General features: G+C 44.0%; 1 protein-coding gene across 1 annotated transcript in view; it reads left to right on the top strand.

The window, feature by feature from the left end:
- Nucleotides 1-26,123, top strand: part of IGFBP7 (insulin like growth factor binding protein 7) — a 70,210-nt gene that overhangs the window by 33,199 nt on the left and 10,888 nt on the right. Inside the window, exon 2 of the mRNA XM_057726562.1 lies at nucleotides 25,970-26,079. Coding sequence (XP_057582545.1) covers nucleotides 25,970-26,079 — 110 coding nt within the window. The remainder of the gene's footprint in view (nucleotides 1-25,969; nucleotides 26,080-26,123) is intronic.

Here is a 26,123-nt window from a genome sequence, read left to right as displayed (position 1 = left end):
TACCCAGCATCGCCTAGATCTGTCTGAATCCAGAGATTATGTTTACAACACAGCAGTTCCATTCCCTTTGCTTTCCATTTTCTGTCACGTTCCCGAAGACTGAAGCTTCAGGACAGAATTCAGCTGAAGACTGCATCCCAGCACCTGCATTGGACTTGGAGTGCCAGGGTCATTGTTCTGTCAATTATTTGACTTTTTAGAGTGTCCCTTCCTTGGAGAACCTCTGCAAAGGGAAGACTGATTTATTGTGTTCTATGGTCCCGCTGAAGCAAATATTTATTACCCGTGAATACATGCCTTATTTTGTTTTGTTCTATATAAATCCAGGGCACCATATTTTGAAAAATACTCTAATTCTGTTAATCTTGTGTGAAACATTTCCCAATGCTAGGTTAGCTATTTAAAAGAAATGATAATATTAAATAATAAAAAATTTTCCTTTGGAATCAATCCATCATTTGGTTGGATTTGATTGAAATTGTGAATAAAATGAAGAATTCATCCCTGACAACTCTAAGCCATTGCTCATCCATGCATGGATGCATTTTAAATTGTTAGAGATCTTTAACTTCTGGTGAACGCTTTGTTACCTTGACCTTAAATATGTGATGTGTCTTTGATCTTCGTGCTTCCTTTGGGAGTAACTAAAATCAAGACTTCTCATTCCCTGACATGGCATCCCTTCAGATGTTAGAAGATATTGAACAAGTAGTCCCCTACCCCAGGCATCTCTTCTTTAAGCTAAACACCCACGTCACCTTCTATGTTGGTTTTCAGACCCCACAGCAGTCTTGGATGGGTGGTTTCCACTCTTAAGTGCTTGAAGAAGACAGAGCTGCAGGACTGACTGGATCCGTACAGAACACACTGCAGCCACAGGGTCACACAAATGCAGACCCAGACAGATGGCCTCCAACCTCTTAGCCTCATTGATGTCATGGTGGACTCTGTGGTTCAGTAATAAAAGCTGGGTGATAAGCAGGAGCCAACAGAAGGATTTCCCCAAACCGTTTCAGAGTGGTCCGTGGTAGAGGTTTTGTGTCATTGCTATTGTTTGTATTTCAAGTGAGAGTTCCTCATGCTGGTTCTAACAAAAAGATCCTTGACATTCAGGATGTATGTGGACTGTTCCTAAATTCGCAGGCACAAGTTCTAAGAATAAAGAGCTGTTACTTCTTTTCATAACAGGGAGCATTTGTAGCTATGTTGATCAGAGGTGCGTGTTGCAAACAGACAGGAATGCATGGCAAGGGAGGTGTTTAAAGTCAGATATTGAGATCATCAGGTGGCTCCTTTTGATCAAAGCTCCTGCACTTGCTCTGCTCTGTGTCCACCTTTTTCTTAGATGTGAAATTATCGGGCTTTATTTTTCCACTTGTCAAACTCTCTTCAGCTTTTTAACTGCTGTGTTGAACTCTTCCTTAAAGGCATTTGGTTATTTTTTTAAATGTTTTTGCTTCACTGAAGCTTAGTGTACTTTTTATGGTTTTATAGTTACCTTGCAGAAATCTCATTAGAAAAGCACTTTAATATATTACTTGGCAACCAGACGTCTGACCGTGTTCTAGTTCGTTAGTTAGGAAACCTCCCCAAGCTTGGAGGAATGGACATTCCTCTGTGAATTGGGAAGCTTTGATCACTCCTGCAGGGGCCAGGATTTATTTTAATGCATTTGACGGGGAAGAGGTATTCTAAATCTGGCAAAATAAAAATAACACTGATTAAGAAAACAATGAAGCATTCTTCAAAAAGAATTGGACACTTCAGTTAATATTTTTCTGTGGTATCTCCTGAGTCCTTTGAAGACAGGGCTCATTTTAGAAAATGCGTCTCTTTCCATGGCAAGAGCCTAGTTAAACAGACTCACACCAGATCACAGATTACATTGAAATGATCCTAATAAGGATAGACTTTTCAAAGCTATATTCACCTTACCATGAATAAATGGATTCAGGTCTTATTCTTGGGTTTTTAATTTTCAACTTTGAATTTGCAAACTATCAAATTCCTTCAAAGCTATGGTGTGCAGAGAAGGCTCTGACTAATAGGATTGCTTTATTTTTAAAGAAAGGTGCCCTTCAGCAAAGCACTAGACTTTGAAATGTGATCAGTCAAGGGTCCAACAGGCATGGATTTCCCCTACATGACACTGTTTCTTGTTGAGTGCCAACCAGATTTAATATCTCTCATACAAAAACGCTACCCCTAGGGCTTCTAGTACATTCAAAGTAGATAATGCTATATTGTTTTAACACAGATTATACCAAGTGAAGTACAAGTTCCTGAAGCGTGGTGATACTTCGGTGCTGGTGACTTTTTAAGGAGATGTACCTTTTTTCTTTTAACTAAAAGACTTGAAACAAGCTGCTGGAAAGGTGTTTTAAAAAAAAGGGTTCAGTTATTAGAAAGGTATAGATAGGGTGGAAAGCAAGTGGTCGTATGAAAGGAGGGCCTCCTCCAACTTCAAGAGATAAAGGGAAAGGAATGAGCATTTTGGCAAGAGTGACCTTAAGCCCCTGAAGGCAGGCTGGAGAGGAAAGTGGAGCATCCTGTGTAGTGACAGACGTAAATGAGAGACGCCTGTAGTGCTTTTCGACTTGCCTGATTGATGAGTGGAACCCAGTTGCCAGTGATGGCTCACTTTCACCTTTTAATACCTTCCGAGGCAGGTAGGAGAGAGGAAGGGAGGGGCAGACACCAACTGGTTTAGTTCTGGGTTAGAGGAAAGCAGGGCAGGCGGTTTGGAGATCTGTGTGCTCAGACCCGGACCCGCTGTGTGAGCTGCTGGCCTCAGGCAGGTTACTAAGTACCCCCTGCTCCACTGTGTTTCCTCACCTCTGTGCCTTAGGGGTCACAGAAGCTCTCGACCAACTCCACTGCGCTGCAGGTCAGGGAAGGTAACACACTTTAGAAAGTTCTCCACAAATGGGCAGTGATGGTGGAGGAAGTTAGAGGTGGTGGTGATGTATCCTGGCGGATTCAAAGTCTGGCCCGTTACTTCGCAGCCGTGCAAGCTTGTGGGGCTACTCAGAACGCCCACCTACTGCGCCTTATGATCCAGAGACCCTAGTAATCTCGGGCCGTCTAAGGCTTTCTTTATCACCACCTCCCTTTCCACAGCAAGGGTTCACAATCCTCTGAGAAAAGCTATTCAAGGCAAGTCCTCCTAAGCAGACTCAAAGTTTTGAAATCCCGTGTAGACCTGCCTTCCTGAGTACCCAGATATCCTCCAGACCAAGTACAGTCGGCCCTCCGTATCCACAGGTTTTGCATCCTCACATACCGAGAGCCGACTATTAATTGTACTGCACTGTTCTATGTAAGGGACGGGAGCATCTGTGGATTTTGATATCCGAGGGGACTCCTTGAACCAATCCCCCATGGGTACTGAGGGAGAATGGCATGCACAACACCAGCGTGGCTCCCACAGACCTGTCGTGATACTGACCAAGGCCAGCCCCCTTTGCTGGACCGTGGACCGGGGATGATGGCCCAGTGTGTGCTGTTAGAGGACCCTGCCCACGGAGTGACTGCCCAGGGAAAACCAAGGGAGGCTGTCTTGCCTTGTGTGTGTTGGAACCCACCGATGTTGGAATCTGGGATTGCTTAGTCTAAGCCTGAAAGATCAAGAACTGGGGACGGTGCCAGATTGAAAGCAAACATTTGTTTGTCAGCACAGATGGAGGAAGGAAATAGGCCGGCTAGACGTGAGAGCCCCATCAGGCCTTCTACTGACCGGTCCTTCTCTCCTCACCCACGCAGAACTCTGCAATTTGATGAGACATGTATACTCAGTGGCAGCATGGAGTGTAGCGTTTGACTAGAAAAAGCTTTCCAAAGGCTGTAGTAGGAGGAACATTCTTTGTAAATTCCAAGCCAGTGTTTCATACCCCAGATATATAAGAAATGGTACCTTCAGTAGGACCTAGAGCTGTGCACCGATTGGCATCCCTTTTGACCGAAATATACACATGCTGCATCCTTGTACCGATTCACACACCTCCAGCCAGGTTTCACCACCACTGTATGCACATGGACCAAGGGGCTTCGTTCACCCGGTGAACCTGGTGTGTTCAGAGCGGAAGAAATAGAAGGTAGTGTAAAATGAAGGGAGAGCCCATCTGCAGAAAAATTGGCCTTTTTAATTTGCAGTTTTATTTCAGTAAATTCTCTGATACATTGTACCATTCAGCATTGATCGTCACGATCAATCCCATTTGTTTTACCGGAGGAGAATCGATCTTAATCAGATAGAAAGGTGCACGGAGGCCCCCATGTTCGTTGCTGATTACTCCTCCCCCCAGTTTGTGAGCTGGCTCAAGTGGTCTTAGGCATTCAGAAGAGAAGCATGCTTATTAAAGCTTTTGGTGGTTCCCTTTGCATATTTGTGAGAACGATTATGGTCTCATAGAAGGTCAGGCCTGCAGTCGGAGATTGAGAAGCGTCCATCATTATAAATGTGGCCTGGGGCGCCCACCTCATTTCAACTAGAGCTTAATGCAGAGGAGTGATTGGGGCCTGACTTCTTTCTTGCACAAACTAATCTTTTTAAAGGGTGTACACTTTTTTCTGTCCCCAAAGGGATTTGTTAAATGTGATTTTCAGTGGGAAATGTGCTTTTTTTTTTTTGATGTGTTAGCCACAATGGAAATGCATAGGTAAACAGAATCTGTGTGAATATAATAAGATAATCAGATTTGGGGGGTGTGGACGGATAGGGGAAACAAAGATAGAAAAAGCTCTGTCAAACATGAAATCAGTATCTCCTTGCTTTTCTTTATTGTTTAAACCAGGCTCGTCTTTATAAAATTAATTTCTTAAGACAACATTATACAGTGAGTCTAATCAGCATTTTGAAGAGAAAACGTCTTGCTCTGAGAGGACTTCTAGAAGAAAGAGGCTCACCTAAGATTCCTGTAGGAAATCTGAAGAGAACTCCTGGTGCTGATGGCAGGCCTCCCTTCTGTGTTTTGTCGTAAGGGACCATAAATAGCCTGGAGAGAGAGAGAGATCCCAGTACCGGGAAGCTCCCCTGTGGCCTGGCCTCTGCTTCCTGCCCAGCTTCTGCTCATTTGTCATCTGTATTCTCCTCTTCTGCTCCATCCAGCCCCACAGATGGTCCAAGAGACTCCGAGGGGCCTGAAGGCTTCTACACCAATTTGAGTTTCCCTCCTGGGCAAATCGGTGTGTCTCATGGTAATATACTGTCCTGAAACCATATAAGGAGAGCATATAACAGTCTCCTTCACCCTGACTCCTGGGAGCACACCCGGAGGAAGGCCTGAGAGTGGTGGCCTGGAGGAAGCCACTGCCTTGGACCCTCCCCTATGTCTGGGCAAGGGGCTCAGAACATTTCTCTAGTCTTGGCCAGAAAGGCTTCCTTAGCACTTTGGCTTTTCTCTCCTGTCCTTCAGATGGATTCTGCACCCCAAAGTGGCAATTGAAAAGCTTCACAGAATTAGCTTTTAATGTTAAAAAAAAAAAAAAAGAAAAAATAACAAGTTGAGGAATGACTGAAGAGAAAGCGTACTCCAGCTGTCAGTCAACTTTGAGAGCATTAATATATGTTCTAAATTTAAACATAATTGGTCCTTTTCTCCTTATCCATATAACACCCGAAGTTTCCTTTCACTTCCCTCCCTGCCTTCCACTAACCCCATTCCTGGCTTACTACATGGCAGTGATAATTATGTGTATGCATCCTGAAAATTCCACCCTTCACATGCCACTTCCTCTTTTGATATTTTCTTTCCTTCTTTTTGTGGAAAATGATATAACAGAACCTTGCCATCTGTACGTTCTTCACTTTTGACCCCACTCATGTATTAATGAATAGGAAGTATTTCAGTCTTCTTATTTCTCTCTGCCATTGCTGATGCATCGCTAGGCTCCTCTTATCTGGGCATTAGCTCATTGCTTCTCTGAGTCTTCACTGGCTTCTATTTTGCCTTGATCTCTTGGCTATTATGTCTCTTGGGTATCTTGTCTCTATGGAGAATTAGATAGTAAACCGGTAACAGCAGTCCTTTGATTGGAGTTTAGCTTCTCAAATGCTCCGATGTTTTTTTAAGCCTGCTTCTTCTGAAACTCAACATATCTCCAGATCAGTGATCCCCAAACTTCTGGGAATTGCTATAACCTATCCTTATGTTTGGTTTGTATGAGATCTTACCTCCTTTTCCACCCTGTCAATCCTCCAGGAAGAAGAGAGCAACATTTTTGTTTTTTAATGTAGAAACAAGTAAAAAAAATTCTCATTTTGAGGGCGTTTGGGGATGATATGACAGTGGTGTATTGGAAAAGGCGTGGAGTGTTGCAAAAAAAAGGAATCACTGCTTTGCGAATCTTGGAGTAAGGTCGTTTTAATCTCACTCACTGTTTCCTTTTTTTTTTTTTTTATCTTAGATAGAAAACACATAACACAAAATCTGCCCTGTTAACAAATTAAGTGTACATACAGTATTGTTAAATATATGCACACTGATATACAGAAAATTTCTAGAACTTTTTCATCTTACAGGAACATTGAATAGCAACTCTCCTTCCCCCCTCCCCCAGCCCGTGGCAACCACCATTCTACTTTCAGCTTCTATGAGTTTGACTACTTTAGATCCTTCATGTGAGTAGAATCAGGCAACATTTGTTTTTCTGTGACTGGCTTATTTCACTTAGCGTAGTGTCCTCAAGCTTCATCCATGTTGTAGTATATGGCAGTTTAATCTCACTCACTGTCTCCTAAAGTGTGAAAACAAGACCCTTAAGGGAAAAAGAGAAATCTCTTATAGTTTCTATGGTCTGTGTAAGGTTACAAATGCTCACAGTTAAGGCTTATGTTTGGAGGATCCTGGGGAGATATAAGGTCCAGTTCTTTCTCATATAATGATAAAGTAACATAAAAGATTCTAGGAGAGCATGTACAAAGAACAGTCCTTAAAAATATATATTATCATTATTGCATTTATCTCCTTGGGACTGAGCCATAATGACCCCAAATCAATAAATGTCCATCCATAATGACCCCAAATCAATAAATTGTGTGTGTGTGGAGGGGGGGGGTGTTGTCCTAACCCTTGAGGAAAGGACTTTATGACAAAAACAAATAAACCTCCTTCTCCAAAAAGAGATTATGATTAATTAAGGAACAACTCTAGTTGATGGTAGAGAAAGTTCAAAGATGTTGTATTAGTTATTTACTGCTACACAATAAATTAGTCCAAAACTTGCAGCCTAAATAAAACAACAATGAATATCTATTATCTCATATAGTTTCTGTGGGTTAGAAATTTGGGACTGTCTTATCTAGGTAGTCTTTGGCTTAGAGAGGGTGTCTCTCATGAGGTTACAGTCAAGATGTCAGTAGAGACTAGTCATCTGAAGGTTTAAGGTTGGAGGATCTGTTTCCAAATTGGCTTACTCACATGACTGTTGTCTTGAGGACTTAGTTCCTCCTCACGTGGACATCTCCATTGTGCTGCTTGAGCATCCTAACAACATGGCAACTGGCTTCTCTCAGAGAAAGTGACCTAAGAAAAAGCAGGAAGGAAGCTGCATGCCTTTAATGACCTAGTCTCAGAATTCACACATGGTCACTTCCACTGCATTCTTTTAGTTAGAGTGGAGTCACTAGGTCTACACCACATTCAAGGGGAGCAGAATTCAGCTCCACTTAAAAAGAGAGGATTTGATAAGGGGATGGGAGACCCATGTAGCAGAAGGGATGAACAGGATCTGGACCAGATACTCTAGTGATGCCTGGAGAGAAAGAGAATGTGGACACAAACTCCAGTCTGTGGCTGGCACGGGGGCTGGGAGGGAGGGAGGGAACCAGGGGCACAACTGGCCAGCCAAACCAGAGAAGTGATACAGGTGAGAGCAGTGGCTTTGACTGTGAACAAGGGCAGATGCTTCAGGCCAGCCCAGGAGCTTGGCACTCCTGGAGGGGGAAGTACTTTTTGCTAATCTGACTTTCCTTTGCTGTTGCTGAACTTCAACAGTGCTAGCAGACCTTCTTCACTAGACACGCTTTTTCAGCTCAGCAAGCAGCTGGCTTAGAACCCAGACTCCACATGGGAAGAGGGCTAACATCTTGGTGCTGTTTGCCTCTGGAGTTGCCCCTTTTGAATGTGTCCATCTGTTGGCATTTTCAGAACTCCATGCCTTAAGAGTGAATCCTTTTCTGTTTTCACTATGGAGTTTGAGTCCAGGGATGGCCTCTGTGTTTTCTCCAAAGCCTCTTTCTGAAACTGAAATTTTGTTTACTTCCTAAATTACCCTCCGAGCCTCCTTAGGCTGAGCTGATTTGTCTTGATGGATGAATCAGATTCTTGAACTCGTCTCTTTGGCTTCAGTTCTCTTGGCAGAGAACACAGGAAGATAGTTTTTGCTTATGTGCTTGTTTGAGGAGGATTTTTTTCCTTTGTTTTTCTGTCTCGGCCGCAACCCACGGGCGAGCCCGGCACCTGGGTCCTTGACAAGCCTCCGTGCGTGCGTGGGCTGAGGTCACCTAGGGAGTTAGTTCTACCCAGTACCGTTTGTCATGTCCCCAAATTCCAGAGTAGACTGCAGTTTCCCGAATCCAAGGCTCATGGAAATTGGGGGAATTACTTTTCTGGAGCCAGCTTTATCTTACTTGTCCATTCATGCAAATTGGAAATCCTCCCACAACTAAACTGCGTGCCGCCCTTCTGCCTGGGAAATGCAGCAGTTCTTGCTTCACGCTTTTGCTCAGCGCCTTTCGAATCTCTCAGCTTCACACTGTTTAAACGGCAGCCAGCTGATTGAGAACAGATAGTGTTTTTTCTGATTATTAATAAAGTACAAGGAGATGAATTCATATAGTTCTAGTTCAGTTTCTACCAGCAACCTGGAATGAGTGTAGGCAAATGTTTAACCAGTCCCTCCACACCCTCCCAACCCAAGCCTCATCCAGAAAATGAGATTTTGGACAAGATAGATCTTAGGGTCCTTCTACATCTCAAGGTCACTGCTATATGATAATTTAAGAACATGGAAATATTAATAGGGTAGGATTAGTTTACCACAAGAGGAGAATCTCAGTATCATCTCCTGTCAACCATCCCACTGGAAAAGGGCCTGTCTGTCAGCTGGAGCTTTTCCTCTGCATGTAGAATCAGTAATTCTTCTTTTATGTTTAGAAACAGACTTTAAAGTTGATCTTTTTCACTTAAAACCTCATATAAATGTGTTTAACATCTTTGGGGAATTAGGGTTATGCTTTGCTGGTTTTTTTTTTTTTTTTAATCTGTCTTTTCTAACGTAATAGTACTGCTTGTTGACACAGACTTGCACTTTTGTACTTTTAAATAGTTGCCCCAAACTTCACTCTGGTTTCTCCCACTAAAAGTCTGACCAATGGCCCCCAATTTTTAAATCTTATAAATTGACTCACAAGGCAGCATGTTGCTGTAGAGTCAACCTTTATCTTTTGTCTCCTGGGTTTTATCAATTTTTTTTAATGAGATGGCTACTTTTGTGTAGCTTTTTCACATGATCTGTGTGAATGTAAGCATAAAATACAGCATCAGCAACTCTGGCCATGTTATTGCTCTAGCTGAGTAGCTGGGTCAGAACCAGAAGCAGGGACTCCCCAAACAGTGGCCTGTTTGTACCTATTACAGCCACAGTCATCAAAATCTCTGCCCAAGTGCTCAACATGCCCTTGTACAAACTCTGGAATAAAAGTAGTTTTATCTAGCTAGCCCCCCAAAGTCTTTTTAATAATCAACAACAAAGAAAGCCAGTGTCTTAAATCTTGCTACTTAAACCTTGACATGAATGTACAAAACCTGGTATATATTTTGGTAGTGACATCTGCTCGCTCAGCTACTCAGGTCTGTTGATCATCTCCTCAGTGCCAGGCACTGAGATACAGAAAAGAACTAGAGAGAAGTTGGTGTGTCCTTCCCAGCACTGAGCCCACAGTCTAATGGAGTGCACAGACACGGTTACAGCCCTGAGAAAATGCTGTGATGCGGGTAATTAGAGCCATACGAAAACCAGGAAGGAGGCCCCAGTTCAGTTTGTTTGATTTTTTTTTTTTTTTAGTGACGTATAGTTGATTTACAATGTTAATTTCTGGTGTACAACAAAATGATTCAGTTATACGTGTGTGTGTGTGTGTATACATATATACGAATATATGTTATTTTTCATATTCTTTTCCATTGTGGTTTATAATAGGATATTGAATATAGTTCCCTGTGCTGTGCAGTAGGACCTTGTCATTTATCCATCCTATATGTAATAGTTTGCATCTACTAATCCCAAACTTCCAATCCAACCCTCCCCACCCCCACCCTTGGCAGCCACACGTCTGTTGTCTATGTCTGTGAGTCTGTTTCTGTTTTGTAAATAAGTTCTTTTGTGTCATATTTTAGATTCCACATATAAGTGATATTATATGGTGTTTGTCTTTCTCTTTCTGACTTTGCTTAGCATGATAATCTCTAGGTCCATCCATGTAGCTGCAGTGGCATTATTTCATTCTCTTTTATGGCTGAGTAATATTCCATTGTGTGTGTGTATGTGTGTGTGTCCCACATCTTCTTTATCCATTCATATGTTATTGGACATTTAGGTTGTTTCCATGTCTTGGATATTGTAAATAGTGCTGCAGTGAACATTGGGGTACATGAATCTTTTCGAATTATGATTTTCTCTGGATATATGCCCAGGAGTGGGATTCCTGGATCATATGGCAAATCTATTGTTAGTTTTTTAAGGAACCTCCATACTGTTCTCCACAGTGGCTGCACCAACTTACATTCCCACCAACAGTGTAGAAGGGTTCCCTTTCTCCACACCCTCTCCAGCATTTGTTATTTGTAGACTTTTTAATGATGGCCCTTCAGACTGGTGTGAGGTGGTACCTCATTGTAGTTTGATTTGAATTTCTCTAGTAATTAGTGATACTGAGCATCTTTTCATGTGCCTTTTGGCCATTTGTATGACTTCTTTAAAGAAATGTATGTTTAGGTCTTCTGCCCATTTTTCAATTGGGTTGTTTGGGGTTTTTTTTGTTTTTGGCTTTTGGTTATTGAATTGTATGAGCTGTTCATATATTTTGGAAATTAAGTCCTTGTTGCATAATTTGCAAATATTTTCTCCTGGTCCATAGATTGTCTTTTTGTTTTGTTTATGGTTTCCTTCGCTGTGCAAAAGCATATAAATTTGATTAGGTTCCATTTGTTTACTTTTGCTTTTATTCCTGTTGCCTTGGGATACTGACCTAAGAAAACATTGGTATGATTTAGATCAGAGAATGTTCTGCCTACGTTCTCTTCTAGGAGTTTTATGGTGTCATGTCTTGTGTTTAAGTCTTTAAGCCATTTTGAGTTTATTTTTGTGCATGGTGTGAGGGTTTCTTATAACTTCATTGATTTACATGTGGCTGTCCAACTTTCCCAAGATTCTTGAGGAGGCCCCCATTCTAAGTGGGGGGGCGGGGACGAGGAAAGAAGGGTCAAGGGAGGTTTGTCAAACAAAAAGATAACTAAACTGAGATCTAAAGGATCTCTAGGGGTTAACCAGGCAAAGATGGGGAGGAATGGGAACTGGGGAGAATGTTCCAGGAAAAGGAATGACATGCACGAAGGCCGGGGGCCAGGGAGAGCGGGACACATTTGAGGAACAGAGAAGTTCATTATGGCCAGAGCTCAGGGTTCAGGAGGGACAAGACAAGAAATGAAGCTGAGAACATGCTCGGCCAGATCTTATCTATTCTGGATTTTATAGTTTAGATAAATGTAATCATTTAGGACCCTTCTCCCCTTTCTGACAGTTAAATTTTTTTCTCACAATAAAGATGTAAATCTGAAACATATCTAATCCCAAAGAGGAGATGTTTTCACTAATAGAAGGATTGCTTGGCTCTGCCCAGGAATGTTTACTGTTAACATTGACTTTTAAAGTTTTCATAGAATTCCTGCCTATATAAGGTACTTTCTGAGAAGATGGCATCTTCTTAATGATTTTCAAAACAAAACATGAAGCATATTTTCAAATACTGATTTTCACATTGAACATTCATTGAAACCATTAAAATCTAATGAAAAGGACTGGAGTTCCCAGATTGTTTTATTCTAAGATGTGGGTGGCACTCTAACCACGTAGTCGCAGTAGGGTTAACGTCTGCTCAGCATTCTGTATGAGGAGGATAATTCTGACCTGTTTGGGGTTGCAAGTCCAAACTGTTTACCCAGAACCACTCAGAAAATACCTCTGAAACATTTCAGGCCAGAGTGTGAATGGTGAGCCGTGACCTCTATTTATGATTCTCACAGTTGTGTAAACTTTTCTCCGAAAGACATTCATGTTTCTATTCTCTTGTTTTTCTTTTCTTCATCATAGCTTGTAGACGTAACTAATGTCCTTGGCTTGACACGGAAAACCTCTGCAATCTAGTCTGGCCTCCAGTTTTCAAGATTTTTTTTCCTTCTCTCTAAACCCCTCACGCCGCCAACAAAACAAAGCAAGAAGGGACTCTTCAGCCACACTGGGCTGTGTAGAGTGGCACCGCCGGAGCCTAGGGAAAGCTCTGAATTTGGACTCAGAAAAGATAGATTCGTGTCCCAGACACAGCACTCCCAGGCTGCGCACGAGGCTTTGCACAAGACACTCAACCTTACTGAACCTCAGTGTCTTTTATCTGTAAAATGCTTAGCTCACAAGATTGTGGGGAAAATCAAAATGAAGTAGTGGATATAGAAACTCTTTGTGGGCTGTAAACCCTAATGACAATATAAAGTGACATCTCACCTCTTAGAGCAAGCTGATCCCCTTGCTTGGAATTTCCTTACCAGCCCCACCCACCACATTTAACTTTGAAAGCCCTTTTCCTCTTCCATGAATTCAGTTGTGACTGCTTGGTCAGAATGCTTTTTATATTTATATCAAAGGACCAATTACACGCCTTCCATATTATAATTGCTTCTATACTTGTATACTTGTCTACACTTTGTGGATTATAAATCCATATCAGATAGGAGGCCAACCCTGTCAGCTTTCCAATTCCTCGTGTCACCCAGCACAGCACTTAGTTTGTGGAGGACCTGAATGAATTAATCTACTCCATGTTTTTACCGGTTTAGTGCCATGCAGTGCTGAAATTTAGTTTCATTATGAGTCTTTCTCAACGTTTATACCTTTTTCCATAGGGATTTTCCCTTACAGAGTAAATTTATCGAGGCAATAGTAGAAGTTAGTTCTCTCATTACAGGGAATGAATATTAATGATGAATAGATGACATTTTTCTTTTTTTTTAATTAATTTATTTTAAATTTATTTTTATTTATTTTTGGCTGCATTAGGTCTTCATTGCTGTGTGTGGGCTTTCTCTAGTTGTGGCGAGCAGGCGCTACTCTTTGGTGTGCAGGCTTCTCATTATGGTGGCTTCTCTTGTTGTGGAGCAGGGGCTCTAGGTGCACGGGCTTCAGTAGTTGCGGCACACAGGCTCAGTAGTTGTGGCGCACGGGCTTAGTTGCTCTGTGGCCCATGTGGGATCTTCCCAGGCCGGGGATCGAACCCGTGTCGCCTGCATTGGCAGGCGGATTCTTAACCACTCTGCCACCAAGGAAGTCCTGACATTTTTCTTTTGATAACCCCTAGTTATTAGGAGTAAACCTCTGGCCAGCCCAGTTTTTTGTTTTTTTTTTTTTTAGACATTTATTTATTTGGCAGTGCCGGGTCTTAGTTGTGGCGTGTGGGATCTAGTTCCCTGACCAGGGACGGAACCTGGGCCCCCTGCACTGGGAGAGGGAAGTCCCTGGCCATCCCAGTTTCACATCTGATGGTCAGTATGTTCCAAAAAGATCCATTCGTCACTCACCTGAGCATGTGGTGCCGCTGGGGAAGCTGTCTAGTGCTGACGCTGCGGAGTATTTGTGGATTTGTTGTTCCTCATTTTTGGGTAGGTTAAAATGCTGCTTGTTTATCTTTCAAAAAATTATTCAGAACTGTCTGTGAGTGGGATTAAGCTCTCTCAGCTCCAGAGGTGTGAGGCCGAGCTCCTCCCGTTGATGTGTGGGTGGAGGTGGGTTACGTGATTACCAACGTCACACTGCCTCAGGGGTCTCGTCTTATTTTATCTGTTTGAGTCTGCTTTGAATTTTCTTCTCTTCAAGTGTCAGCTTAACTGATTTACAGGCTCAGAGACCATCATCCTCTCCCATGAGCTAGATAAGCCTGGACTACTTTCCGCCTCTTCCCCTTGTTCACAGGCAGAGCAAGCAAGCATCATCCCCCTTGTGAGCCAGCCTTGTCGTTGAGGTCCCCAGCTTCCCAAAGGGGTCACACATGTGCTAGAGATTCCCTGAGAATGCACCCAAAAAGCAAGGACCAAGGAGGCATAAAGTGCAGCTTCTACGTCAATTTCAGGAAAATCAAGGACATTTTCTTCCCCAAGTTTGTAAAGAACGAGTTTCCTACTTTTATGCACGGCTGCTCTGAAGGGGTGCCAAGGCTGAAATCCCAGCTGCTACTCTGTGAGGGAATTATTTTCCTTTACTTAAACCAAAGAATAAAATTTCCAAGGGTGGAGGTGATGGCCGCTCTAGAAGGAACACCTGCGGAGGGAAAGGATGTTTCTACGACAGACCCCATAGGATGCTTCGCATATAGTTGCTCCTAGTCCTTGTATAGATGCAATGTCTTCACCTTAAAGCCCAGTTTGCTATTGAAATCATGCGAGCCCCCTTTCTTCCCCTGCATTATAAAAGGAATTAACAACTCAAGAAAAACAAAATTCAACCCAAAAAAAAGGAAAAGAAAGAAAAAGAAAGTACCACTAATTATAGAAATATAATCACTGTCTGAAAATAATCAAAATGCCAAAGTCTAGTCCTATAAATACCAGTAAGAGCAGCAAAGAGCATTCTCCTGCCTCTGGGGACCCTCTGTCTGGGGTAACCACTTGCGCGGGCAGTAGCACAGCTTTCCTTTACCTGGTTCCAGTTTCTCATAGCTCACACCCAGCGGGGTGAGCTCCAGGTCAGCCTCCACCCGATAAAAGCAAGCAAGACTTGCCTCACTAATGAAAAATGACAAAACCCTTATTTGAAGTCCCCCAGTTCCTATTAGAGGGGTCCTCCTCCCCTGTGATCAGGGAGACATGCCCATTTCTCTGATTTTCAGAGCAGTGTTACTTGGCACTTCTGAGCCTCTTTGAACAACCCAGCTTTTCCAAGCTCAGATGGTCCACTGCACACACATCTAGCACCTTCTGACTAGGAATGTGAGTTTCCTCTCTGCACTCAGAAAGAAAGTCTTATTATACTGGGAATACACAGTATGTCTGCAAAGCAAGTACACAGTAGCAAATGTAATAAGTACTCAAGACACACATGAGAAGAATTAACCCACAAGCTGAGAGCTGTTCCAGTTTGAGCCTGGAGGGCAGTGCTAGAAAAATGCAGAATATGGGAGAAATAGCGCAAAATCCTACTGGGAAGTGGGGAGGAAATCTGAAAACACTCAACAGAGCAGAGATAAACAAAGGATGAGACTGGGGGTAGATAGCTGAGAGCTTTCAAGTCTGTGGAGATCGCAAGCAGAGGAGTACAGAAAATAACCAGAGGGCACAAGCGAAGGAGGGGGAGACACTGGGAGAGAACAGGGGGAGCCATTATGCACGGCTGATTAATGTCTGGGCTTGTCGGCCAAGGAGGCAACTGCAACCAGATAGCTCTAGAGCCTGGAGCCTGCCGGGCAAAGACATCACCCAGTAAAAATGCCAACCGGGCACGGGCACGGCATGGCCCGCGCTGTGTCCCGTGGCCGCCGGAGGGGGCCGGTGCCGCCCACACGGGTCCCTTGTGTTTTACCCGGCTCCGGGCCCTTGCGAAGCCGAGTTGAACGTGGCTTAGCAGAGAGGTGATCTGACTCTAAAGGAGCGAAGGCAAAGGGTTGGGATTTAGTGGGCTCTTAAGTGAGCGCCACAGACTCCAGATGGTCGCAGAGCCTGGTCTCTGGCTCTGCCATTAAAGGTGGGAGTTCCGAGCACAGGGGTGGGGCTGGGGATGTGAGCCAGGTGCTTTATTTTAGGAAAATGGAAAATGGCACCGAAGGAGAACTAAGACTCTGAGAGCAGGCAACTCAAAGCTTCTGACAAAGGAGGGGAAGTCAGACGCGGACCACCGTCCCCTCCGTAGAGCTAAAGCGATACTAGTACAACAAGGAGGTGTCATTATCAGGTTTCTATACTCTTCACCCTTCACTCTCGCTCCTGGAATTTTCCTCTCTTCTCCTTAAATACCTGCACCTCCCAGTGTCCTCGGCCTCTCCCTAAAAAGACTCGGGAGCAATTTTTTCCAAGTCTGTCCCCCTTGCCTCCTCTCTTACTTTCCACCTTTGTGTCATCTTCTTCATCTGAGTATCTTCTGCTCTGAAGCCATGTTTTAATTGAGTGGGTCTCCCTAGGAAGTTGAAAAAAAAAATAATTCCAGTGCCAGACCAACGCCCAGACCAACGCCAAACTCTGGGAGTGCAGCCCAGGCTTGGGTACTAGTTAAACACTCCAGGAGGAGCCCAGGGTGCAGCCAGGATTGGCAGCCACTGCAAGACAGAATCCTTCTTCGAGGCTGGTTCCTGGGTGGCTGGAGCTTGCCCTGGTGGCTGTGTGTCTGGTACCTGTTATTCCTGCAGATGCCTCTCTTCCAACCTGCATAACTTTCCAGAGACTGAACAAATCTCCTCTTTTTGATAATTCCTCATCTAAAAGGGTGACCCGGTACTGCACGGTCAATTCCCACAGGCTGCTTCCAGAGCGGTCAGCCTGGCCTGATGGATTTACTGGGCCTCCTGCAATGTAAATCTCTTCCTTGGACAGAGTGGAGCTGAGGGTTTATCTAGTTCTCAGGGAGCTGAAGAACTTTAGTCTTCTACTGCAGACCCCGGGTGGGAAGCTCCCGGGAGCCTGGGCTGTCTAGTGGACAAGGAACAGCAGAAGTGGCCCCATGGCAGCATCCTCCCAGGGCCTCCTGGGAGCTCAGGCCTCAGGCTTCTTCACCTTTCCAAAATGTTCCAGGTACCAGGCTTAGCAAGTCCAACCCTCCTGAAGTTGAAGGCCACCGGGCAGTCCCTCATATCCTTCCCCCCAGGGGCAGGATTCAAGAGCATCTCTTTCTGTGGAACTTCCCAGACTACAACCCTTGTTAATCAGCTCAGGGTCTGTGAACCCAGACCAAGCTTTGTGGGTGGGTGAGCCTCCAGGTTCTGGAAGACTTCCCGTTACAGCTCACAGCTCAGTGCAGGAAATACTTCCAATGCCTGACGATGCCACGTACTGGGGGTGTGTAGGGAAGGCAGGGAGGCAGGGACTCGAAGATGAAGTGTCCTGGGGGAACTCGCTCTCTGGGATTCTAGGAAGTTCAGAATCAGGTGGCAGTCCGTGCCCTCCTGTGGAAACGTCCACACCCAGTTCTGTGTTGCAGAATAGGAAAAAGTGACCCAGAATTTTACAATGTTGGATTTAAGGTGAGTCATAGTCCAGATAGGACAGGCCCATGCAATGTGGGGGAAAAAAGTATTTCCACGGCTCCATTAGCATGAACAAGATACACCCACATAACTAGGGAATGTCCCTTCATAAAGGTACTCTGTATGAAGTCCGTGCTTCCATATGCTCAAACCACATAAAAATGTAGCCCGCTCATGTAACTTGTGTGGCTCTCAGTCAGTCCGGTGTTGGGATGGTAGTCTAGCTGTCCCAGCTGCCGTGGGGCGCTGCCAAATACATCAGCTCATCCCTTGGCGATGTTGCTGACAGAGCCCCAGGTTAGGTCAGCCACCGCACGGCTGCCAGCGTGATCTTTCCTCCTTATACAGCTGAACTTGGCTTTAAATTCTTCATGGATTTATTTTACCTAATGCAGCGTTCCTCCAAGGATGACCCCAGACCACATGTACCAGGATCACCTGTGGGTGGGAACCTCAGCCCGGAGTCAGACCCTTGGTTATTATTCTATTCATTTTGTGCTGGGTCCATACTTGTTGGGGAAAAGAATAAGAAGACATTATCAAATAAGAGATTGGTGTGCAAGCAGCAAGTTGTAAGAAGCGACTTTCTGTTTATGTTCCTCCGTTCAAACTTGTGATAATTTTGAGACACGGCAAGAATCGTGATCATAGAAAGACATCTGAATGCTATGATGTCTACCACAGAAAAAAAAAATAGATTAATACACTCTAGGAAGATTTTCAGCATCAAAGATAGGAGCGAAAATGGGGTGTCTCATTAACCCAGAGGTAAGTAGCTGTCAGCCAGAAAATGTAATTCGTAGAATCTGTGTATGCCGTCACCAGGGTTGCATCATGCTGGACAGTCTGCTTTCAGATGAACTGCCCCTGCAGATAAGTGACCGGTTGCTAAGCAGAGTCTTAGCTGTCTCCTCCCCTGCTTTACCGGGGATAGGGTGGGGTGAGAATGGGCCGGGTATCAGCAGTGAGCTGATGGAACTCCCTCCGGAGAAACTGTCCATGGGAGAGCAAGCCAAAGCTGTCTTCCCTCCATGCCAAGGAACCCACCCAGCCTTCCAGGGCTGAAGTTAAACTAGACAGTGTTTACGTTGGTACCACTGGTCCCCTAGTCTGTTTCCGCTCTCTCTGTGGGGTCCGGCACCTCCTCATTGCCCAGGCTCATACCTCAGATTCAGCAGATGTAAGCCCAGATCCATGCTTGCCCCTCCTCCAGTGCAAGGCCTTTCTCAGACAGACACCCCGGCTTCTGTCCATGGTGTCGCAACCTCCTCTTACCTAGCCCACAACGTTGGACTCATTCCTGCTTCCCCACATCCAGTCCGCTCCTGGGTGGTGTTGGTTCTTCCTGAATAATCTCTCAAGTCTGCCCCTTTCCTCTCTGTTCCCGCTGCTACCACCTTGGTTTAGGCTCCTAATCCCCACCCTATCCCAGTGGTGTTGCAAAGGCCTCCATAGTCATCTCCTGAAATGCCACTTCAATTATGTCTCTCCGACATTCAGAGACACGCTGGACCACAAAGCCCCACCTCCTCCTCCTTCCACCGTGCTCCACACCTGGATCTCGGCTCCTCTACTATGCTGTCCCTGAGCCGGACCAGGGTGCTCGCTGTCCACCAGCCAGCTGGTGTCTTCCTGCCCCCACACCCCTGCTCAGGCAGGGCTCTGAAGAGACCTTCCTTGAGAGAAGGCTTACTTCTGAACTTCAGGGCCTGCTCAGATGCCAGCTCCTGTCCCCAGCCACCCGAGGTCCAAGTGATGTTGTGTCATCCATTCTCTGAAGAAGCAATTTGTATCAGCTTCCGTCATGGGGATTTACTTTGAAATAAAAGCAGTAACTAATACATACCCAGTGTTTGCCCCATGCCAGGTACTGGCTAATTGCTATATCTTGTTTGATCTTTCTGATAATATGATGATTTAGGTATTATCCCATTTCACAGATGAATAAACCGAGAAAAGTTAAATAACTTGTTCAATGTCACATAACTCAGAAGTGGTAGAGCAGAAGTGCTGATTCCAAAGGTCATGCTCCACACTCATTAGCTATTACCTCCCTAGCATTCTGATCTCAGTCTATATGTGTTAAACCTCCCCATCCCACCTCAGTACATTGTATCTGAAGAAGAGGAAGCATTTCTTACATACTTTTACCCCCAGCAGTGTTTGGGAGGGCCCCATCATTATAAACTTTTGGGTCTTCACTCACAGTAAAGTGTAAATGACCCACGGTAGCAACCGTAACCAGATGACTTTAGCTTAAACCGAAACCCAGAAATTAAATCTGGCCTGTGCTGCTTCAGATTGAGTGCTTTTTCCTCCTGCCCTTGCCGTGCTCAGCTGACACCCAGGAGACCACATGCCCGTTCTCATCCCCAGGGTCAGCAGCCGCTTCACCCCACCTCCAGAAGTTCCCGAAATGACTTGCCTTGGCAGATGGCTCTGCCCTTTAATTAGCCATACAGTTCCTGCTTCCCCTTATTTAATATCAGGAAGTTTCCACACGTTTCATCCCCTTCCCCCTCTTGGCCGTAGTGCCTTCCTACTATTCTTTTCCCATTTTGTACTTTTGTTTGGTGCTTTTCCCTTCAGTGTGTTATCGGAATCCAATCTGGGGATTTGTGCCAAGTTGTCTGAACTCTTGAGTCTCCATATGTGGTGTCTCCCTGCGTTCTTAAACCCTCCTTTTTTGGTATGAATGCACATACTCTCTGTGAGCTATTTTAGGATTCAGCATCATTAAGAGACACAGTGAGTGTGGTTTGCAACTCTGCTATAACTTGGAGAGGTCTTTATGCTTGACTCTCGTAGCCATGTTGATAAGTACTCAGCGCATACTGTGAATAATGTAACCCAGCATGTGGCAGAAACCCTGTTTTGATGTGAGGTTGATTGATGATCATTTCCCCACAGCAGATCTGCACTTCTCATTGGAACTTGCTTGGGTAGTGTATATTTAAATTATTTTGCACCCCTGATCGTATGCAGATTGGTTGGTGTGTGAGCAGTGGCCAAGAAACCTTGTTTATGGCAAGAGGAAGTCAAGTGGAAGATTAAAGAAAGTCACAATGAATAATGTTCCAGCTGATAAAGAAGGAGGGACTATAGCACCACTTTGGTTAGGGACCTTGGCAACGTGTACACTGGTGTATTTTCAAGATAGTGGCTATCTTCTTAGTTCCGTATGACTAGTCATGTTATGTTCCAAGTTTACTGCTGCCCTTTTTCTACTACATACAATCTGGTCTGTCCCTCCTCCCAGTGCACACGAAGTACATCTAACTGCAGGGTTTTGGGCTCATTTATGACTCTGTCAGGACACTGGCATCTTCAGTTAGCCCTGCTGAGGAAAGCATTAGAGCACAGTGATGCACTAAGTTGTGTGGCACTAACTCTGAACTCAACAAGATTTCACAGAAGAAATAAGTGGAAACTGGAGCTGTGGAGAAAAAAAAAGTCAAAAGGGAGATGAAACTTCAGCCTTAGAGCTCCAAATAAAGGGTGGGGCATAGATAATAGATGAGAGGAAGGAGGCAAGTGCATCAGCATAAGCAAAAGTTCTAGAGGTTGTAAGAAGCATGTAATGAGAATGTGAGCAGGGAGTGAGTTTTGGTAGAAATAAAGAAAAGTGAGTTTGTAGGGTAAACATGGGAGAGATGATGGGGAAAATGAAGAAGGCAATGAAGAAGAAAATGGTTGAATAGGATATCAACAAAATTGGACAAAAATTGACTATTAGGGAGAATTTGACTTTCAACCATTTCTCAGGTTCAGTGGAATATATATATATATATATACTTATCTCCAAAACATGACCTCTCCCAACATCTTCTGTGCAGCTTTTTCAGATTAAAAAATTGGCTAACTAGGTAACCACTGATACCTTTATAATAAAGCACTATTTTTTTTCCATCACTGGGAGAATGAACTTTGTTATGTCATGTACATTGCATTTAGATAGGTGAGGTGGTGCATTGCACTGATTTGTGGGGGGGGGGGGGTGAGAGCTCCCAGAACCAGGCAGTGGAACCTCAAAACTTCATGGATGTCAAAGATGCCACATGACTGTGCTCCAGGACACATTCATTGTGGGTACATTCACTCCCAACCCCAAAAGAAAATTCTTAGACCTGCCCTGGTTTCTTCTGTAAAAGTGGGTAAGTGGCTTGTCCAAGGTCTCTTGGCTATAAGCGGTAGACAAGGATCCAGAGCCAAGCGACCTCTCCCTAGAAGTGCTTTGGGTTTGTTGGTTTGTTTGTTTGCTTTAATGGTAACATGGTGAGGGCATCTCAGGTCATGTCTGGGGAGTGCTTTGTGCTCTGTAAGAGACTAGGAAATTGTTCACATTTCTTTTATGTTATTCCCATTGTTTTTATAGGATAAATTTCAACTCTGTCCTTTCTACTACAACATTACGTAAGTTCGGTTTGAATCAATTTCTTGTCAAGTTCAAAATTAATTCTATTTCAGGGTCTTTTTCTGGTGACATTTGTGTGTTTTGTGAGAACTGCCCTTCTTTACCTCTTCAGAATCAAATTGAAATATTCCAAATTTAAATACATGGACAGTTCTTCCTTTTCTATATCTTTAGTGATTTTTCAGAACATAGCTATTTCTAGGTTATAATTGAATAAAGCAATCTGTAGTCTGTGGGTCATTTGTCTAGAACTTAATTAAAAGTGTCTGAGGGGGAGGATGTAGACGTGGGTGGGCATTCCATAGGAGAATCTGATTCCTTCCAGGTACTTTTAAGGTGACACTAGTTCATTAAATTGAATTTTAGTTTTCTTCCAAACTTAGAACTTTCTTCTTCCTTACACAGTTTTTGTTTAGGATCTGGCTATCTTTATTAAAATTTCTCTTTTTTCTTCTCCTCTACCTCCTCCCTCCCTTCTTTTTCTTCCTCTTTCTCTTCAAGGAATGATTAAAAGTGAGAGACCACCTAAGGTTACCAGGCAAGAGTTATAAAAAATAAGGGAGCAAGAAAACAAACTTAGAGAGCTGAGAAAGATCAAAGAAAATTGAATGAGAACTGAGTTGAGAAAGGGAAGAATGGAGCATGGAGTAGCCTGGTTTGGGGACATTCATCTGAAACAGAAAGATAGGTGAGTTGGAGGTGGGGAAAGTCTTGGGATGGACTCTCCCCACATCTGCCACCAGGCATCACTGCGACAGCTTGGTGGGGAAGGGGAGGAGAGAGGCAGTGGGCAGTTACTCTGTACAGGATGTCTGCTAGACAGATGTTTGAGCAGACAGAAGTCCTTACTCTAACAAAGGCAAGGATAAATAAATTGAACCTATCCTGGTGTGCATCCCTATACATTTAAATATTTGTGACTTGCTTTAAATGGAATCCAAACACTGAGCATGATTTAGATGCCAGTGTTGTTACCCTTGGCTTGGGCTCGAGGACCGATTTTGAGCTTTCTGCCCGAAATGAGCTCATAATGAGCTAAAAGTTCCTTTATCCTTAAAAACAGGAATAATTCTGTATCTGCTTTGGCCTTCTTAGAAAAAAAGGCAATGTGGAAAGAGTTAGAAGTTATTTGGTAAGGAGACATTTTGTCAGCTGCTCTCCTGAGGTGGAACAGAACCTTCAGGAATTGGATTGTGTGGTACACATGCAATTTGAGGTGATTTTGGCAGTGAAATTGCTTGTCAATGCAATACGTGGGATGGTGGTTCTTTAGAGTGCGGGAGCGGGGTGCAGGTTCTTGGCCCCAAATATTTTCACCATCCTTCACTTCCATTTGGAATGTGTCCACTTGGCGTCTCTGTAGGTCAGCATTTGTTCAAGGACATTTGATTTAGCAAGGGTTTTCGTAAATGTCTTGCAGCAAACTGGTCCTAATGGCCCCTCCTTTGCCTCTCCACCCCATCAACTCAACAGGAGTCCGTGAGTAATACAGATTTTTGTGGTACGCAAATCTTGTAGAATTCTAGGCATAGCCTGGTAGCAGAATTGACAAAATTATTTATGTTCTCAGAATGATCCAAATATTGACTCAGCCCATTCACCCAGGGTTTTATATGTATTCCAAGAGTCAGGAGAGAAAGAAACTCACAGCATGATTTGTCCTCCTCTTCATTGCCTTGGTGATGGCTGTCATTCAAAGTATTCCTGGTAGGTTCAGATGTTTTTAAAGAATATTGGCTCCTCCTGAAATGTTCTGCTTCTTGGAATAAGGAGAGGATTGGAGGGAGATGGATATAACAGTTCTGCCCTCCATTCAGTACTTCAATTTTCTTACATTTAATTCTAAATCATACCATGTTTGTTGGTACAAGGATAGACACATAGACCAATGGAACAGAATAGAGAATCCAGAAAAAGACTCACATATATATAATCAGTGGGTTTACCACAAAGGCACCATGTTCAGTAGGAAAATGGTCTTTTCAACAAATGATGCCAAAACAATTGGTTGTCCTTTGGGAAGAGAGTGATGAACTTTTACCTCTACTCCATAGCATACACAAAAATTAATTCAAGGTGGACCACAAACCTAAATGTGAAAAGTAAAACCATAAAGCTTGTAGAAGAAAATAGATCTTTATAGCCCTGGGCTATGCAAAAAAAAAAAAAAAAAAAAAATTTAACAGAACACAAAAAGCAATAATCATAAAAAAACTTGATAAATTCAACTATATCAAAACTAAGAATATCTTAGTTTTGGACTTCCCTGGTTGCCTAGTGGTTAGGATTCCAGGCTTTCACTGTAGTGGCCTGGGTTCAATCCCTGGTCAGAGAAGATTCTGCAAGCCGCACAGTGCTTCCAAAAACAAATAATGAGTAAAAATAAAGAATATCTTAGCTTTAAAATTAGGCTGTCAGAGGAATCCATAGCATATCTTCAAGATGTGTGACAGAAGATCAGGCTGGAGTTCTTCCGTGTGCCCTCCAGAATCTGCCACCGGCAAAGACAGGTGACTGTGCTCCGTGCTCTGCCTACAGAGAGATGGCTGCGAGTCTTATAAGTGGTTTGTGACAAGGCTGAGGCCCTCAGATCTCACGGGAACCTTGCATTCCTCCTGTGGTTTTGCTGCGTGAGAGGCAGCTTTGTTCCCTAGCCCCTCCAGTCTCTGAACGCTGCTGTATTCTTCTCAGAACACTCCCTTGAGGTCCCCTGAGCTTTGAGGTCAGCCCACCAAGTCCGTGTGTGGGAAGGAGGACAGAGTCTCACGGGGCCCTCAGAGGTGAGCCAGATCCGGTTCTGTGGTGTCCAAGCTCTTGGGGTCCCAGGGCCCTGAAAGAAGCCCGGGACATGGTGAGGCCTAGCCCTGCCCTTTGTGGGGCCTCGTCTTGGTGAGGACAGATGAGGACGCATCGGAGTCAGAGCCAGCAACACACAGAAACACAGCACCGCTGTGCTTACCACATCCATGTTTGCCACAGAAAAGCCAAGATCCCTGGCCAAGATAGATGCTTCCTCTCAGGTTTAGAGGGAAGGAAGCACAAAATATATTTAGAGCTTTCAAAACTTAGTTTTGCACATTCTTACAAAGGGGAAAAAGAAAACCACCCTGAGGGATTTTTTAAAAATCAGCTTCCAATGCTTTAGATGGTGGGGAAAATCTTACATGCTGTTGTCATTTCCTTTCTGTTTCAAGAAGTTAATCGAGGGCTGGAAATAGCCTGTTGCAGAAGGGAAGACTTCATGCCCTTTGCATGCTGATTATGCCAGAAAACTTTCCAGGCCCCAAGGGGAGCTTGTCCCTTTCCCAGGACTCTGATGCAAGAGGACCCTGCAGTTAGATATTTTATTCAGTTGGAAGACCCAAGGCAGTGGAGAGCTGGTATTTAGAGGGAATAATTAACTCATTCTTTGAAGAAATGGCCTTGAGCTTTGAGTTCGGGCAAGGTTTGGTTCTGGAAGGAGTATGCTGTCACCCTGGGATCCCAGGCTGCCGGCTCACCTTCCCTCTAAGGCAGACTCTCTGAGGCCCCTGGGACCTGAAACCGGGCACTGTGAATTAGCATTGCATGTGCTGGCTGTTCACTGAGTGCATCTGCAAAAATCTTCTGAGGTTTTTTTTCTTTCACCACCCAAGGAGTGGCTGTTTGTTGCAACCCTCCCCCCACCCGCCAAATAGAAATCCTGGTATATAAAAAAGAAGAACATTAAATATTTGGGGAGTAAAATTTCACTGTATTAATTGGGAAGTTGTAGATAAGCAAAACAGCTGGTAAATTAAAACTCATTTACGCATGATTCGCAGGAGAAGAAAATTTTGTAAGCAGGAAATGTGTTTTGACTGTCAAGATGTATGCATCACCAAAGTGAGCTTAAAATCCTGCTGGTGGCTGGGGTAAGTTAGTCTGGTCTTTGAAATTAGCTTCAGATAATCAACAGAGGGAACAGCCTCCTAAATATAATCAAGTATTTACCTCCTAGTAATGCTTACAGATGACTAGCATGCTGACAGATATCAAAGACTGTTTAAAAAGATGGTTTGGCTTTGTGCCCTCTCTTATAGGTCCTTCCATCGTGACGCCCCCCAAAGACATCTGGAATGTCACTGGCGCCCAGGTGTACTTGAGTTGCGAGGTCATCGGAATCCCAACCCCTGTCCTCATCTGGAACAAGGTCAGTGGCACAGATTTCAGAAGACACCCTAGACTGACCAGCTC

This window comes from Hippopotamus amphibius, chromosome 3 (assembly GCF_030028045.1).
Source record: "Hippopotamus amphibius kiboko isolate mHipAmp2 chromosome 3, mHipAmp2.hap2, whole genome shotgun sequence".
In the NCBI taxonomy this organism is placed as follows: domain Eukaryota; kingdom Metazoa; phylum Chordata; class Mammalia; order Artiodactyla; family Hippopotamidae; genus Hippopotamus; species Hippopotamus amphibius.
The sequence above is the reverse complement of the archived record's forward strand: the minus strand, read 5'-3'. Positions and strand labels throughout refer to the sequence as shown.